The 14,867-nt window shown below is 36.1% G+C and overlaps 1 protein-coding gene across 1 annotated transcript; it reads left to right on the plus strand.

The window, feature by feature from the left end:
- The first annotated feature begins 479 nt into the window (after positions 1-479).
- Positions 480-14,362, plus strand: LOC139944498 (uncharacterized). Its single transcript, XM_071941532.1, has 4 exons — positions 480-1,242; positions 2,408-2,543; positions 5,453-5,582; positions 9,967-14,362. Exons 1-4 carry the CDS (start codon positions 569-571, stop codon positions 10,050-10,052), a joined length of 1,026 nt encoding a protein of 341 aa, XP_071797633.1. The 5' UTR covers positions 480-568; the 3' UTR covers positions 10,053-14,362.
- Positions 14,363-14,867: the final 505 nt, after the last annotated feature.

Below are 14,867 nucleotides of genomic sequence, written 5' to 3' on the forward strand. Positions count from 1 at the left end.
CAAAGCCTGTTGAATGGATTAAAATGGTTCGACTCCATGGGAAATTCTATCAGAATGTAAAATTGGTTATTCAACAGGTAGTTGAAGTATACCTTGAATTGAAGTACTGTTTCGAATGAACTTATTTTCCATAATGATCTCGGATGAGAAGAAAACAGATCGACAACAGGCAGGCAATGAAAAGGTGTTCTTTACACAAGATGTGGTTATGTTTATCTGGTTTAAAGTTCACACTTGCTTGAAATTCCACTAAAAAATGTAAAAAATGCCCAAATTATTTGGGGTACTTGGTAAGAGTGTGTTAATTTGGGGGACACACAACAGGCACACTGTAAAACTTTTTGTACAACTCTTCAACGTGCGAGGGCGCTATACAACACGTGCAGTTCCAATACCACGGCGTACAAGGAAATAAAGCTGACTCCCGGAAATGTTGGTCTCTGTTTACATTGAGTGTGTGCAAAAGTTGTTCACACACACCACACAGGAAGCGAAGGGGGAAAGATGGACTGTTAATTTGGTACATATCCCGTGAATTATTTCGAGAGTAACGTCTTCATTTTACACCATGACGAAAAATGGCAAGAGCCACTCTGTGGGGAACGGAAAAGGTAAAGAAGATGCACGACAAAATCTGATTGACGAGATCTGCAAACTGAGAAGTAAATCTGTGAAAAGTGGACTCACACATGCAAAAGTTGATGCAGCACTGGCCGCTCACCACAACGGGGTGTCAACAGCAACAAGTGGTTGTTGCAATGGTAAAATCGGAGCGAATTTTCGATGGTTCTTTCTGACATGTATTCCAATTGCACTTGGACTTGTTGTGTTTGCCTGCCGAGAAGAGATTTTCATGTGGTTTGACGATCCGTGCATAATCGGCAGTAACTTTATATTTGCGGAGATCGGCCGGCCAAACGCTCCGTGCGAGCTGTGCCGCAACCTCACCGAGGTACCGACGTACGAGACGATCACCCCGGCGGAGTTCGTCGCAAAACACGCTTACAACATCCGTCCCGCTCTCGTGACTGGAGCAACTGCGAACTGGACCGCAATGGGAACATTTAGTTACGATTTCTTTAAGGAACTTTATGAAAGTCATCCAGAGGCTTTGGATGCTGTTGAGAAGGAATGTCAGTTCTTTCCGTATAATACAGAATTTGGATCTTTGAAAGATGCGTTTGAGATGCCGGCAGATAGAGCGGCGTTGAAGGATGGGGAGAAACACTGGTATTTCGGCTGGTAAGGTCACAAAATGTTCTTTTTACAACTTTGTTGCTAGTAATAGTTGATTTTATAACAGACACTTACAAAAAGAGGAAAGACGAGCTATTTTACACCTGCTGTCACTTTTATGTTGTAACTAAAAATGTATTTAATTTGGGGTTCAATTTCAACCACAAATTATTTAAAATTTAGAGTAGCTTCGATTTTGATTAATTTCTTGACTAGTAAAAAATACTATTTGTGTGATACAGAATATTTTGCTCTATGTGAGGACAGGTGGTAGAGATTTTGTTAATATTGTTCAGGGCCTATTATAATTGATTTTTTTGTATTAGTTTTGTGTTTGTATAAAACTTTTAAAAACATAAAACTAAAATATACAAAAATTCAATTCTAGACCATAACAAATATTAACAAAATCTCTAAATAAAATACTCCCTAAAGATTATTATTTAAATAAACTATCTGTATCCTGTCCATATTTAAGCCAGATCTTCATCACAATCTTTTCAATCTAATATAAACCACAGGGTAAACTGACTAGGCACATTTTATTTAATTATATTTTCATTTGAACATCATTAGGAATTTTGGCATCAAACAACAATTTGGAAAAAAATTATTTGAATTAATTTATTTTCCTAAATCATGTTTACTTTGATATAGGCCCTAACAATTTTTTTAAAAGTATACTTATTAATAAGGTACAATACTGAGATCTATCAAGATACTCTAAATTGACAAAAATCAATTTAAGCAAAAATTGTATGAAGTGTAAATACAAAATTGTCACATTGAAATTGTGTTAACAAAACAATGTTTATAATAATAGATTAAATAAAGACAGTTAGCTCTAAGAACAAACTCTACCTGGCAAGTAGATACACACACGGTGTTACCGCAAACCAATTATATATTTAAACAATGTTTGGTGCACTGAATATCTTTTGCTAGCTTCCATCATGCCCATAAAAATAATTCATTTAACCTAATTTCCAATACAAAGAAGTACAACGTCCTCACCATAAATAAATAACAATCCTATTGTGCTCGACATAATTCATAACAGTTATCGCTTCGCCGGTAATTGAAGCCTTTGTTGACGTTTGAAAAAATAGCTACATAAGATCGAATGTAATAAGGTTGAAATTAAATTACTTTCTTGTTACTACATCTGCAGGAGTAACTGTGACCCAGTTGTGGCGGCCAAATTACGGAAGCATTACCAGAGGCCTTATTTCTTGCCAGAGAGCTCCGAGTCCAGTGCGTTGGATTGGATATTCATGGGTGGACCGGGGGTTGGAGCAGGCATACATGTAAGAAATCACTTAGAGCGTCCTTTAATCCTAAATGCATTGTCATAGCCTGGGGAGGGGGGAATGCATTGTCATAGCCTGGGGAGAGGGGTAAGGATCAGGGAGGGATTAGGGTGAAAATTGCAACTCTCGCCTCTGTTGTGCCTCATGGCTGAGCGGTTTAGAGCATCAAACTTAATTTCTAGGGGCGTAAGGCCAATTTCATAGAGCTGAGCACATAAATCTGCTCAGTAAAAAACAGTCTGCTAAGCACAACACAATTTTGATAAGCAGAAAGAGGTTACAAGCCAAAGTATTTATATGTATGGTTTGTAACTGTTTCCCTGCTTATTTTTGCTTTTCAGACATTTATTAAGCATTCTTTGTGCTTAAAGGCAAGTCTATGAAATTAGACCCTGCAATTAAGTAATTGGGTAGCCCACCTTGTTGAGCTGTTAATGGCTCCGCTTTTAACATCGGTCTCATCAATGGTGACAGTGATGAGACCGATGTTAAAAGCGGAGCCATCAGAGCCCTCAGGGCTGTATAATCCCTAGTGGCTGAGAAAGATTACAGGTTTACTATTGGCCAATGGCCAGGGCACTAATGTAAAGCACATTAGTTAGATATGCAATTATATAAGAACTAGCCAATATTACTCTTACTTTAGTATTAGTATGCATTTTTGTATGAAGCTTATGATGCTGAAGGCTTTCTTTTACAAGTAGCCCAAACCCCACAGAAAACATTAATTTTGTGGTCCCTCCCCCTCCCCATAAAAAAACTGCAATCCCTCACCAATAAAAAAAAGAATTTTGCAAACAATAGGTTTTCGAAAACAATTCAATATTAGCAGTTTGTTTTACTGAATTGGCAAAACAAAACAAAAATGGAGGAAAATGTGAGTCAGGGTGACAAGAACCCGGCCTATTTACTATATTAAATTTTTATTTTTCAACCGTGGTAATATTTTTAACTAACCAGTTGATGTTCCGCATTTTACCGCCCTTCTCATTAACAATTAAGAGCTCTCATTAATGAAACACCTACAGGTAGAGTAAAAAAGCCACATGTGGTACGTAAGCTATGTGACCTGCTGCCTCAATCCAAAATATCCCGCATACACTCTACGAACTGATGCGTCAGATGTCGCGCCAGCAAAAACATTGCTTCTTGAAAGTGCTCATCAAAATTTGATGCTCTGGGTGTTCCACATACTGAGCAATCGATTTTTTTTACTCCCATGGAGACAAAATTCTCTTAAAGGGACAGCACTGCATTGATTTTTTTTGCAGGGGTAAGAGTTTCGCAGTTTGTCCAGTTTAAAAAAAAAAAACATTTTTTGAAGCCTGCCTGGAAAAAAATGTCATGCAAATTAAGGTTGATATTTTTGAAAGGGTAAAACACTTATTGTGTGGTGTCATGTTTCCACTGTAAGTGAGTTGTCTTGTCTTTTTTCTTAGAGGTAGGACTGTCAGTTTGTTTTTGTCAACGTAATGCTGATATATTGGCAAAAAAAGAACTATATAATAAGTCACCTGTGAAAGTTTCAGTTATATTGGCCCAGACCTGTATGATTCGTTTTTGAAAGGGCAAGGGCACCAAGGCATTTTCTCCTTGTTAAAGGGCACTCTATATGAGGAAACTGTAAAATTCTACTAGGCCATTTCAAGGGCACCAAGGCAATGACCTGGGAGCATGGAGACAATAGCCCTTGTTGCCTCCGTGAAGTATCAGGCCTATAGGACTAGCCTACAGGGTCTACTTGTAAAAAAAAAAAAAAGGACAAAACTGTCACGGTATTTTCATAAAGAACTTCAAATCCAACCATGTTACGTAGGGGTGATTGCGGGTATAAACCGCATCTCGAGCAGCTTATTTGTAAGCAGACACCAAGGCAATTTGAATCTCAAAAAGTCGCCTTCGGGCATTCTTTAGGGATTCAAATTTGTTGACGCGCTTTCATCGACTTCTGATCAATGGGGGCACTTCAGATGAAATTGTTTTGTAGGATGCTTTTACTACCATCTTTGTAACAAGTAGGGTTTCAGATAGAGTGTTTTTGCTGATCATTATGATACTACCTTTAATATTATACATATTAAAGGCAGGAGAGGACAAATCAATTTTCAGGAATACTGTTTTTAACATAATTTTGTATGGAATATGAACAAGATGTGACAGTGTCATTCAATCCAACACAAAGTTATCTCCTGGTTTAAAAATCATCTAATTTTAAGGAATTAATTAAATCATTAGTCAGGCATGGAGTGACATCGTTTCTTAAAGAAACAATCCAAGCACCTGTAGTAGTGAGCTTTTAATTTAAGCAAACAAATGTACTTCGATAAAAAACACTCTTCAATCAACAAAACAAAAGAAATGAGAAAAGGCATACAAATTTTTATTTTACCCTTACTAACCGATGTGTTTTACAAGCACTGAATACTGTTAAATAGTACTTTCCCAAGTTCTTTGAAAAAACTCACAGGCATATATTACTCGAGTGCGATTGGAACCCACAACCTTAGAAATTCTAGTTTTACCAACTAAACCACCAAGATTGCCCAATAGATAGAGGAAGTTAGAATCCTATATTTCACGATTTTATATATGTTTAATTTGCATGGGGGATTATGATTATTAATGACCAATAGGAATGAAGAAACTGTCTTATAAGAACAGGTGCAAGCTCGCGTGTCACCCCCATGTTTTTCAACACTTTTTACTTGTCATAAACAAAGGTTTATACACACCCACGTGACGCGCTTTCCACCAATAGGAATAGCGAAACTGTCTGAGGTATTTATGAATTTTGGTTTAAGTCTTACACCAATGTGTGTAAGCACTTTCTGAAGTAAAGAAAGATTGATGAAAAATAACAAAATGTCCTGAATTTTTCCTTTTGTTAAATATGTTTTAATTTACAGTTAGATAATGTGGAGAAACCATCTTGGCAGGCCCAGCTTTCCGGCAAAAAAACCTGGACACTTCTCCCCCTGCCTGAATGTGAAAATATCTGTCACGAACTCCAGGTTACTGTCAACACGGGAGATATAAGTAAGTACATTGCCCAATTTGGCGAGAGATCTATGTGTAAAAGGGGGAACCCGAGGGCAATATTTTATAAAATTGGACGGAGGTTCAAGGATTTGTGGTTTGTGGCTCGTGATTTCATGTCTCTTAGTTTAATCATGGAGGAAGGAAACTTAATTGGAATCAAGAGGAGGAATTGAGGCGAGCTACAAAGGACAGGAAGTGCCAAAGTGGGGAACATCTGTACTTTGCGTTGTGGTTACTTATAGGCCCAATTTTATTGCTCTGCTTACCGTAAGCATAGAATCGTGCTTGTGGAAGCAGGGAATTGTGCGCCTACGTCAAGCCTATTTCACGGGTAAGCAGGGAATTTTGCCTTGTGCGTACTCAACGTTACTAGGCATTCTGCGCTCACATAATTAGCGTGGAAAATTAGCGCTTGCCTCCAAGCAGAAAGTGGGGCATGATCATGAGCACAGAATTTGGAAGTAAGCAGAGCCATGAAATTGGGCCCTGTTTAGAGGGTGGGAGTCTGCATTGAAATCAGAACCTAATTTCGTAAAGCTTCAACTGGCAGAGAACATTACCGAACACATTTCTGCTAAGCAAAATTAAGTAGGAGACAAGTCACAAAATGGCACACATTTTTGCTGCAGGTACCTTTTTTCTGAAGATCGCGATTTTGTTGTGTTCAGCTGCTTTTTGTGCCTAGGTCTATTACAGTGGGCTCGAAGCCAATCAGCAGAAATAAACTGCTTTATGTGCTTAGCAGAAAAAAAATCTTGCTCAGCAAAAACAGCTTATCAGCCTGTATTTAAATTCTTATTGATTATGACTGGGTTCCTTGCTTATAATTATTTGCAGAATAAATTGCTAAGCTTCATTTCTGCCTAAAGGTATGGTCATAAATTGGGTTTTGTCAACAAAATGCAAAGGCAAAACTATCAAGAAAGATACAATGAAAATCAGTTTGAGAAAGTTTTCCCCTAATACAGGCATGTCTACTTGTTGAGCACCAAAACAAAATAAATATAATGCTAAATAACTCCTCAAACAACAACAAACAAACAACAACTGATCGTTATCTTACAAATCTCATTAAGTGTAGTTGCTTAATTAAGTCAAGCTAGTAGGTACCATGTACCACTTCACTGACTGCTCTGCCTGTTTCTGAATTTTTTTTATGAAACTTTAGGGTTTCATACTCCTTGATTAGGTAGCCTATTATGAGGCCATTCAACAAAAAATATATGTTTCTCGTCTTGTCTTGAAAGATTTAAGAAAGGGTAGAAACATCAGTACAGAGTGAATTCTGCTAGCCATATCTCATAATAGCTTTTATTGGGGTTTTCCTCCCAAATCTACAACTGAAACTTTTTTCTTCTTGTTTCCTATTCACCCTGGACATTGTTTGCGCTTATTGAGCTGTTGGATAATCAAATAAATAAATTAAAAATGACCACGAAGTAATAGTACAACACAAGAATTGGGAGCAACCTCATATTAGACCATGCATTACAAGCATTTTATTTGTTTGTGGTTTGAGATAAAAGCAAAGGACCAATTATTTGCCACTTTAGCAGAAAAAGAACAAATTAGTAAGGTTTTAATATTCATATTCTTAAAATTTAGAATCAAACATACAGCCACTTAAAACAAAAACTCGTAATGTGATTTAAAGACAATTCAACAGAAAGTGTTTTGGAAAAACTGGCCTAATTCTAATTAATATTTCTCAAAGACGGGTTTTGGTGGGGGAGCCTCTCAGATTTGTTATTATTTTGTGATGAATAACTGCAATATAATTAGACTTTAAGAAACAGTAAATTTGTGGTGATTTAGTTCTGATTTTAGATTTTAAACATTTTTCAAAATGCCCTTTCAAAACAGCACCCTCTAAAGTGATTGGCCCTCATACACAACCTCAAGAAATTGCAACTTTCCTGGCTGAACTTTAAATTGTAATCGCCATTCTTGAAATCGGAGTAGTCGAATGAAGTTGACATTCATGCTTTTACATTTGTCTCGGTTGATTTATAGCCCTCTCACAAATAAAACAAACAATGAGTGCGCCTATGAAAGCATTTACACAGCAAAGAAAATACTTCCCCTTTTCAAAAACAAAACAAAACAAAACTCCAACCCGAAACGTAGAATTTAATTTGACTTTATTGCGCACAGTAACTTGATACTTGTATAAATAAAGTCCTCTAGTGGCTAACCTTTTGAGAACAAAGGCAGGTGATATATCTTTTTCCTGAAAGGCGTCTGTCTGCGACACAGTGCGCTAATCTTCAAATAAAGCGAACGTGACAACCCCTCGCTCTTCCCAATAACTCTCGCAACGTCAGGATCAAGCAGAGAAGACAATCCGAGACAAAGAGGGACAATTGCAAGTAGGCACTTGGCTATTATCTACTGACAAGATGATGGGGAAAAAAATCCAATCTGGAGAAGCACCGAAATGGTCAGGGGTTTTTCTGAAATCTCTTGACGACTTTAACTGAAGTGTAAAATGTTCCAAACTTGCCCCGTGGTTGTTTTTTTCTAGTGATGTTGGCTCATGCACCTGCATTCATATTGCTAAAATATATTCGCAGTGTGTTTCCTTATATACTCTGGGCATAATACATTATTCATCGAGAAGAAAGGCTTTTCCTTCTGACGATCTGTCCAGTATTTAGTTCGTTTTGTCAAAGGAAAAATATATCGATTGAGGTTCTTTTTTTAGCTGCGCCGACATGAAGGCCATGTTTAGGTCAGGCAATAACAGGATCAGAAATCACGCCACTTTGCAGGTTTTTTATTTTACTTGGGGAAGCAAGAATTGTGATGAAAGGTACTATTTATTGGATTATTATTATTATTATTATTATTGTTATTGTTATTGTTATTGTTATTGTTATTGTTATTGTTATTGTTATTGTTATTGTTATTGTTATTGTTATTGTTATTGTTATTGTTATTGTTATTGTTATTGTTATTGTTATTGTTATTGTTATTGTTATTGTTATTGTTATTGTTATTGTTATTGTTATTGTTATTGTTATTATTATTATTATTAATTTTTTTTTTGGGGGGGTGGGGGAATGCTGAGTAAATCCTCTAGTATTTAAAAGAAACAAGAGTAAGTAATGAAATGTTTTTCTATTTAAAGGTATAGGCTCATATATTGGTGTAAAAATTCTGCTAAAAATTTATGACCATAGAAACGTACTTGGAGAGAAGAAATTCACCTAATGATAGTATTTAACTATTTTTTCCTTTCGAAGTAAGAGGGTTTTTTAAGCAAGTACATACTGTATTCAACGTTTCGACTGCTTGCTCTATAGTCATCGTCAGGAGACTGTTATAACAACTGTAAATTAAAGGCAAATCGTGCGATTGTCAAGTTTTTTTAAAGCCAGTTTAAATTATGCAATTGACCCAATTCGCATGGCGTCATCATCGATGATAAATTGTGGTTGCGCCGTATGGGGAGTACAATCTCCATGGGTTAATTTGTATTGCAAACTGTAATATAGCAATTTGTGCACGGATAGACACACATCATATATTTACTCGCAATTTGACTCCCAAAATGACAGACAATGGGCAGACAGTAGGCACTAGTGATCATAAACCGCAATGGGTCAATATGCAATATCTAATTACCTTGAATCAAAACAATAATAAGTTATCATTATTGACTGCCTTTAACAAAAATCACGATCGGGATCTTAAATGATTTACATCATGGGCCAAATTTCTTAGAGCTGTTTTAAAGCCATTATACACTTTCGGCCCAGAAAAAAAAAGTTCACAGATTTACAAACAACTTACAGGGTTTACAGATGGTAATGGTGAAAGACTTCTCTTGAAATATTATTCCAAGAAATGCTTTACTTTTCGAGAAAACATTAAAACAATTATCAATTCTCGTTGTTGAGAAATACGGATTTATTTTAAACACATGTCATGACATGTGAAATGTGCGGAAACAAGGGTTTTGTTATTTTTTGTATCAGTTGTGATACACAAAGTGAGGGCCTTTGGACAATACTGTTTACCGAAAGTGTCCAATGGCTTTAAAACAGTAAATATTGCATATAACACATAAGCAGTGCAAATAACACATAAACAACATATAATAGAAGCAGTAAGAGGATTCAATGAACAGAGAGAGAGAGACAGAAAGCACTCGCCAAAAACCAAGGACTCTTTGAAGATTTTGTTTCACAATTTCTGGCTCAAAGGCCCCCCCCCCCATGAAAAACCCCAAACCAACCCTCTGTTTTGTTTTAAGGGGGTGTTTACACCAAAGTTGTTTTCTAATATATTTTCCCCATCAGCCTAACTAACTCAAATGACTTTTTGTGGACACAAATTAACAATGTATGATTTACTCCTTTGTCTGTCTTTCTTACAGTTGTGCTGGATACGAACCAGTGGTATCATACGACACGCATTCATCCAGGCAAGATCAGCATCACGATTGGTTCAGAGTTTGACTGAGTGGATAGATCAGCACCCAATTTCATAAAGCTGTTAAGCAGAAAATTCCTTTGCTAAGCAAGACACTTGTGGGACACCAGATACATGTAGTAGTGACTAGTACAGTATTTTGGCTGGTTTTTGCTAAGCAAGCATTTTCTGTGCTTAGCAAGTTTTTGTGATTCCATGCTTAATCTGCTTTGCAAGTGCCTTTGCTGAGCAAGAAATGAGTTAGGTACCAATCACAGGAAAGGTAAATCTACCATATTTTGGCTGGTAACCTATTTTTGCTTCTAAAGGCAAAAGTTTTCTGAGTTTGGCACAATTTTGTGCTTACTTGCTTTATGAAATCAGTCATCAATCAATGTTATGCCTGTAATCCACTTGAGCTTGAGTGTGTATACAGCTGCTGCTTTCTGGTCAGTTTGCTTCTTTTTTTTCTTTTTTTTTTTAATCCATTCAACTTGAAAACATCACATGGTTCGATGTGGGGAAGAATTCAAGTGGACCACACCCACATTCGATGTGACCTGATAACTGAGTCAGACTGACCTGGAATCTGGCTCAGAGTATTTTGAACTCCGATTTACAAACTTTTTTTGACCCTAAAATATATCCATGGTGCTATATTTAGAGGTTGACAGCCTCTCTACATCACCGCAAATAGAACTCTAGAGGATTGGTCATAGCTAGCAAGTGTCTTTGACTTTCTCAACTGCAAAGAAGCTTATTATTCTAAGTACTATACATTGATGGACATACTTAAAAGTGACATATTTTCTCATTTCATGATTTTTAATAATAACTGGCATTTTCCCTCTTGTAAAGAGACAATGAAAGTTCATTCATGTCCTTTCTTGAAAATTGAATAGAGTTATTCAAATATATTTATTTAATGTTAGAAAAAAATCAGTGGATTGCTGTTTCTTTTCAAATTTTGGTTTTGGATCCATATTTTTATTTCAGTTTCAGTTTTCTTTGTTTGTGCAGTGTATTTATGTGGAAAGTACTTTGAAGAAGTGTTCTAAATAAAGTTTTATATTTTTGTTGAAGAATGAAAAGATCAATGAAATAACCTTTTTTGAAATTCCTTACTCAACAATCTAAGAAATGTTACATGCAGAAATGTTTCTCAGATTGAAATGTTTATGAATCCCTCTCTCTAAAACCACATTCCTTGAAGTGTTTCTCAAAATGTTATACATCATCAACAGCTGCAGTGCTTCTTGTGAAAGTTGTTATGGTCATTATCTGTTTTCGTAATTACCAAAGGTATACTCGTCCTTTAAAGGCAGTGGAAACTATTGGTAATTACTCAAAACAATTATTTGCATAAAACCTTACTTGGTAAAGAGTAATGGGGAGAGGTTGGTAGTATTAAACACTGTGAGAAACGGCTCCCTCTGAAGTGGAGTAGTCTCGAGAAAGAAGTAATTTTCCATGAATTTGATTTCAAGACCGCAAATTTAGAACTTGAGGTCTCGAAATCAAGCATCTGAGAGCACACAACTTTGTGTGACAAGGGTGTTTTTTCTTTCATTATTATCTCGCTACTTCAACGACCAATTGAGCTCACATTTTTACAGGTTTGATATTTTATGCATATGTTGAGATACACTAAGTGAGAAGACTGGTCTTTGACAATTACCAATAGTGTCCAGTGTCTTTAAAGTCATATTTATTCGAAATATAACAAGAATGAATTTTTTCCCCATGTTTTTTTCCCACCCAATTTGGGCTTTTCCTCCCACACCTGAAATTGAACACTTCTTCTATTTCCCTTCTCATCCTGTTATTTGTGCTTTTTGATGTGTAACAAATAAATACAGACAACTCAATTTAGGAATTTTGCTCTCTTTTTCGCACAACTCTTGTTCATAAATTGTTTTAATCCATGCAAACCTCCTGTGCAATATACTTCACCTAACCTTCTCGGGGGGGAAAAAAAAACGATTTAAAATTCTCAACTATTAATGATGCACCTTGGGACAAACACAAATGCACGGGTCGATTGACATCCGTTTTCAGAGATATAAAAGCATTCGAATCTCATGAATAACTTATAAACCCTGACGTTAAAGGCAAGTCATGCAAAAGTCAAAATGAGTGAGACTTGTCACTAATCTCACTTTTCTTCAATCCCTGACGGACGGTTCATAGGAAGGTATTGACACTTGGGACCGGGGGAACCAGGGAGCCAGCTGCCACTACCTCTAGTATAATTACAACCCCCGCTCAAGTTGTTCGCTGTTTCGCATTGTGGAACTGTCAGATCAAAGATTTGGCGATTGTGTTAGAAAAACATGTTTGATGCTTGCTCGAGCTGGGATAGAGTTAAGTGGAGGTGTTTGGGTTGATTGACTTATAGTATTGAATGGCTGTTTCTTCTTTAATTTAATATATTTGACTTTTCTTGTTTTTATTTTTTAAACGACAAGTGTGCACACTGTTTACTTTTCTATGTTTTCACAAAATTGTTTGACCAATGTGGTGATGAAATTCTAGTCATGGTAAATTCCTGGAAATTAGAGGAATTACAAATCCTCTGCTTTCCCAAACCAATATTTTCCTTTCTGTTATGCGGATTTAAAATATCCTACAATTATCAGAACCAATATTTTCCTCTTTCATGATAATTCCAATCAGATTGCTCAAATATTTAACCCAATCACAAGGTATTACCTACAAATAATTGGCTTTCATCACCAGGTCTGTCCTACAAGCTGTTGTTTTTATAACATTTCTATTCTGACTCCATTAATTGTTGTTTGCTTAGGTGTTATAAATGACTTCAGGAGACCATTAAGTACAGGAGTGAAGTTAATATTACATTGTTTGAGTGCTAGGGTTGTGTTTGGTAAATATTGGCTGTAATATGATATACACACCTTGAAAATTGCATTAAAAGCCATTGAGCTTTGCCTTTGTACAACAGGGCAGATGACGAAAAGGTAGTCAAATTTCCTCTACGGAATCTTCAGGAGACCATTAAGAAAAGGAGTAAAGTTATTACATTGTTTAGATGCAAGGGTTGTGTTTGGTAAATATTGTCCATAATATGTACACACCTTGAAAATTGCATCAAAAGCCATTGACCTTTACGTTTGAAGGTGCGGCCGAATTGAGGAAAAGGTAGTTTAATTTCCTCTCTGTCCATTATCCGTGCACTTAAATCTAAACCACTTTTGACACGCTTTTAGATAGACAAGTGTGACTTAATTTGCCATCGCCATTAAAGGTATGGCCATAGATTGGGGACAGTGTCATAGTGCTGTTTAACAGTGAACAAATTTTTGTGATAACTGTAGCAGAAAATTTGCATATTTCAAAGGTTATCATGAAAATTCGGCGGCTATCATCCGCATTCACCGTGGGTTAGCATTGTTTGATCATTAATTTTCATGCAGTAAGCACCGGAAGGTTAGCATGCCTTCGTGTACTTATGCTTAGCAGCGCTATGAAATGGAAATTGTACAGTAAGCACAAAATCGGCCGTTAACCAGCGCTATTAAATTGGGCCCTGGTCCAGCACTAAAAAAGGACCATAAAAACTGAGAAGCACTGCAGCTGTTGATAGTATAAACTATTTTGAAAAAGAATTTCCCTGGGAAGGTAATTATGGTTTGGATAGTTTTTCATCTCAAATCGTTGAATCATTCATTAATAATTTGTCAGATTTCTGAGGGTTGGTGTCCATTTTCATGCTGCTCGTGTTCAGGAGAATGTGAGTAGAGTATCTGTTCGATAAACCACACTGGCTCTTTTCAGAGCCATCACCCCTCCCAAATGAGACTCTACACATTGGCCTAATTTCATAAAGCAAAAAATACTGCTTGACAAATTTCTTCGCTAAGCAGAAATATAGCCGGACACCATCCACAGCAATGCAACCTTAATGTAGTTTTGGGCTGATAACCTGGTTCTGCTAAGCAAAACTATTCTGTGTTTAGAGAGTTTTTGTGTTTACAGGCATAATGAAATTGGGCCATGGTTGTACCCACTTGGTTATTTCTTATTTTCCACACCATTTAAAGATTCAGAAATCATACGGGAAAAAGCAGTCTGGTATTAAAAGGGCTATTATGACTTAATATAAATAATCATATAGTAACGCATACAATATACTGTAAATATAAAAGTTTATTACTTATAAAGGAAATGTATTGAACAAATGTTTTTATTTTGTGTATGTATTGAAAAAAAATGTTTTATTTTGTGTGTGTGCAACATACATGTTTATATTGTTTAATGTATATAAGAGCAGTACTCAAGTTAGTACTCAGTTGTCAGTTGTTAACAACAATAAATGCTTGAAATTTTCATTGAAAACAAAGATGTAACCATTGATCATTTCATCAGTGTGCTTGTTTGTTTTTTTCAAATTACAAATAAAACTATTTTTCATAGAATTATTCGGTATACTTTTTTTTGTTTTTTTTGTGGTGTATATGTAAATAAAAAGTGGAGAAGAGATGCATCAAAACAAAATATGAATGATATGGAAAGGTTTGTTGCAACACCATATAATGACTATCTCTAATGAGTTGGGGTGGTTCTGAAAAGAACCTTTGATTTCAACTCGACGAAATATGAATGGCATTGGCCATTCCATTGTGACTTATTTACAATCAAAACAGTTACAAATCTTTCATTTCATCTTATCTTGCTAAGAATCCTTTCAAGGGAAGAAGATAAGTCTCTGGCATTTTCAGCCTCCCACAATCATGTTATTTTGAAAGCATCTATTTTCCTGGCACAGGGTCTCCTGTGCTGTATGCTTCTTCTTATCTAATCTTTCGAACCTCACTTTGTTAACAAAATTGGTTTTAAAATGTG

The sequence above is a fragment of the Asterias amurensis genome, chromosome 11 (assembly GCF_032118995.1).
Source record: "Asterias amurensis chromosome 11, ASM3211899v1".
Lineage (NCBI taxonomy): Eukaryota > Metazoa > Echinodermata > Asteroidea > Forcipulatida > Asteriidae > Asterias > Asterias amurensis.

Coding starts and splice junctions, on each gene's coding strand:
- LOC139944498 (XM_071941532.1), top strand. CDS start 569: ATGACGAAAAATGGCAAGAGCCACTCTGTGGGGAACGGAAAAGGTAAA. Junction 1,243..2,407: donor AAACACTGGTATTTCGGCTG/GTAAGGTCACAA, acceptor CTACATCTGCAG/GAGTAACTGTGACCCAGTTG. Junction 5,583..9,966: donor TGTCAACACGGGAGATATAA/GTAAGTACATTG, acceptor TCTTTCTTACAG/TTGTGCTGGATACGAACCAG.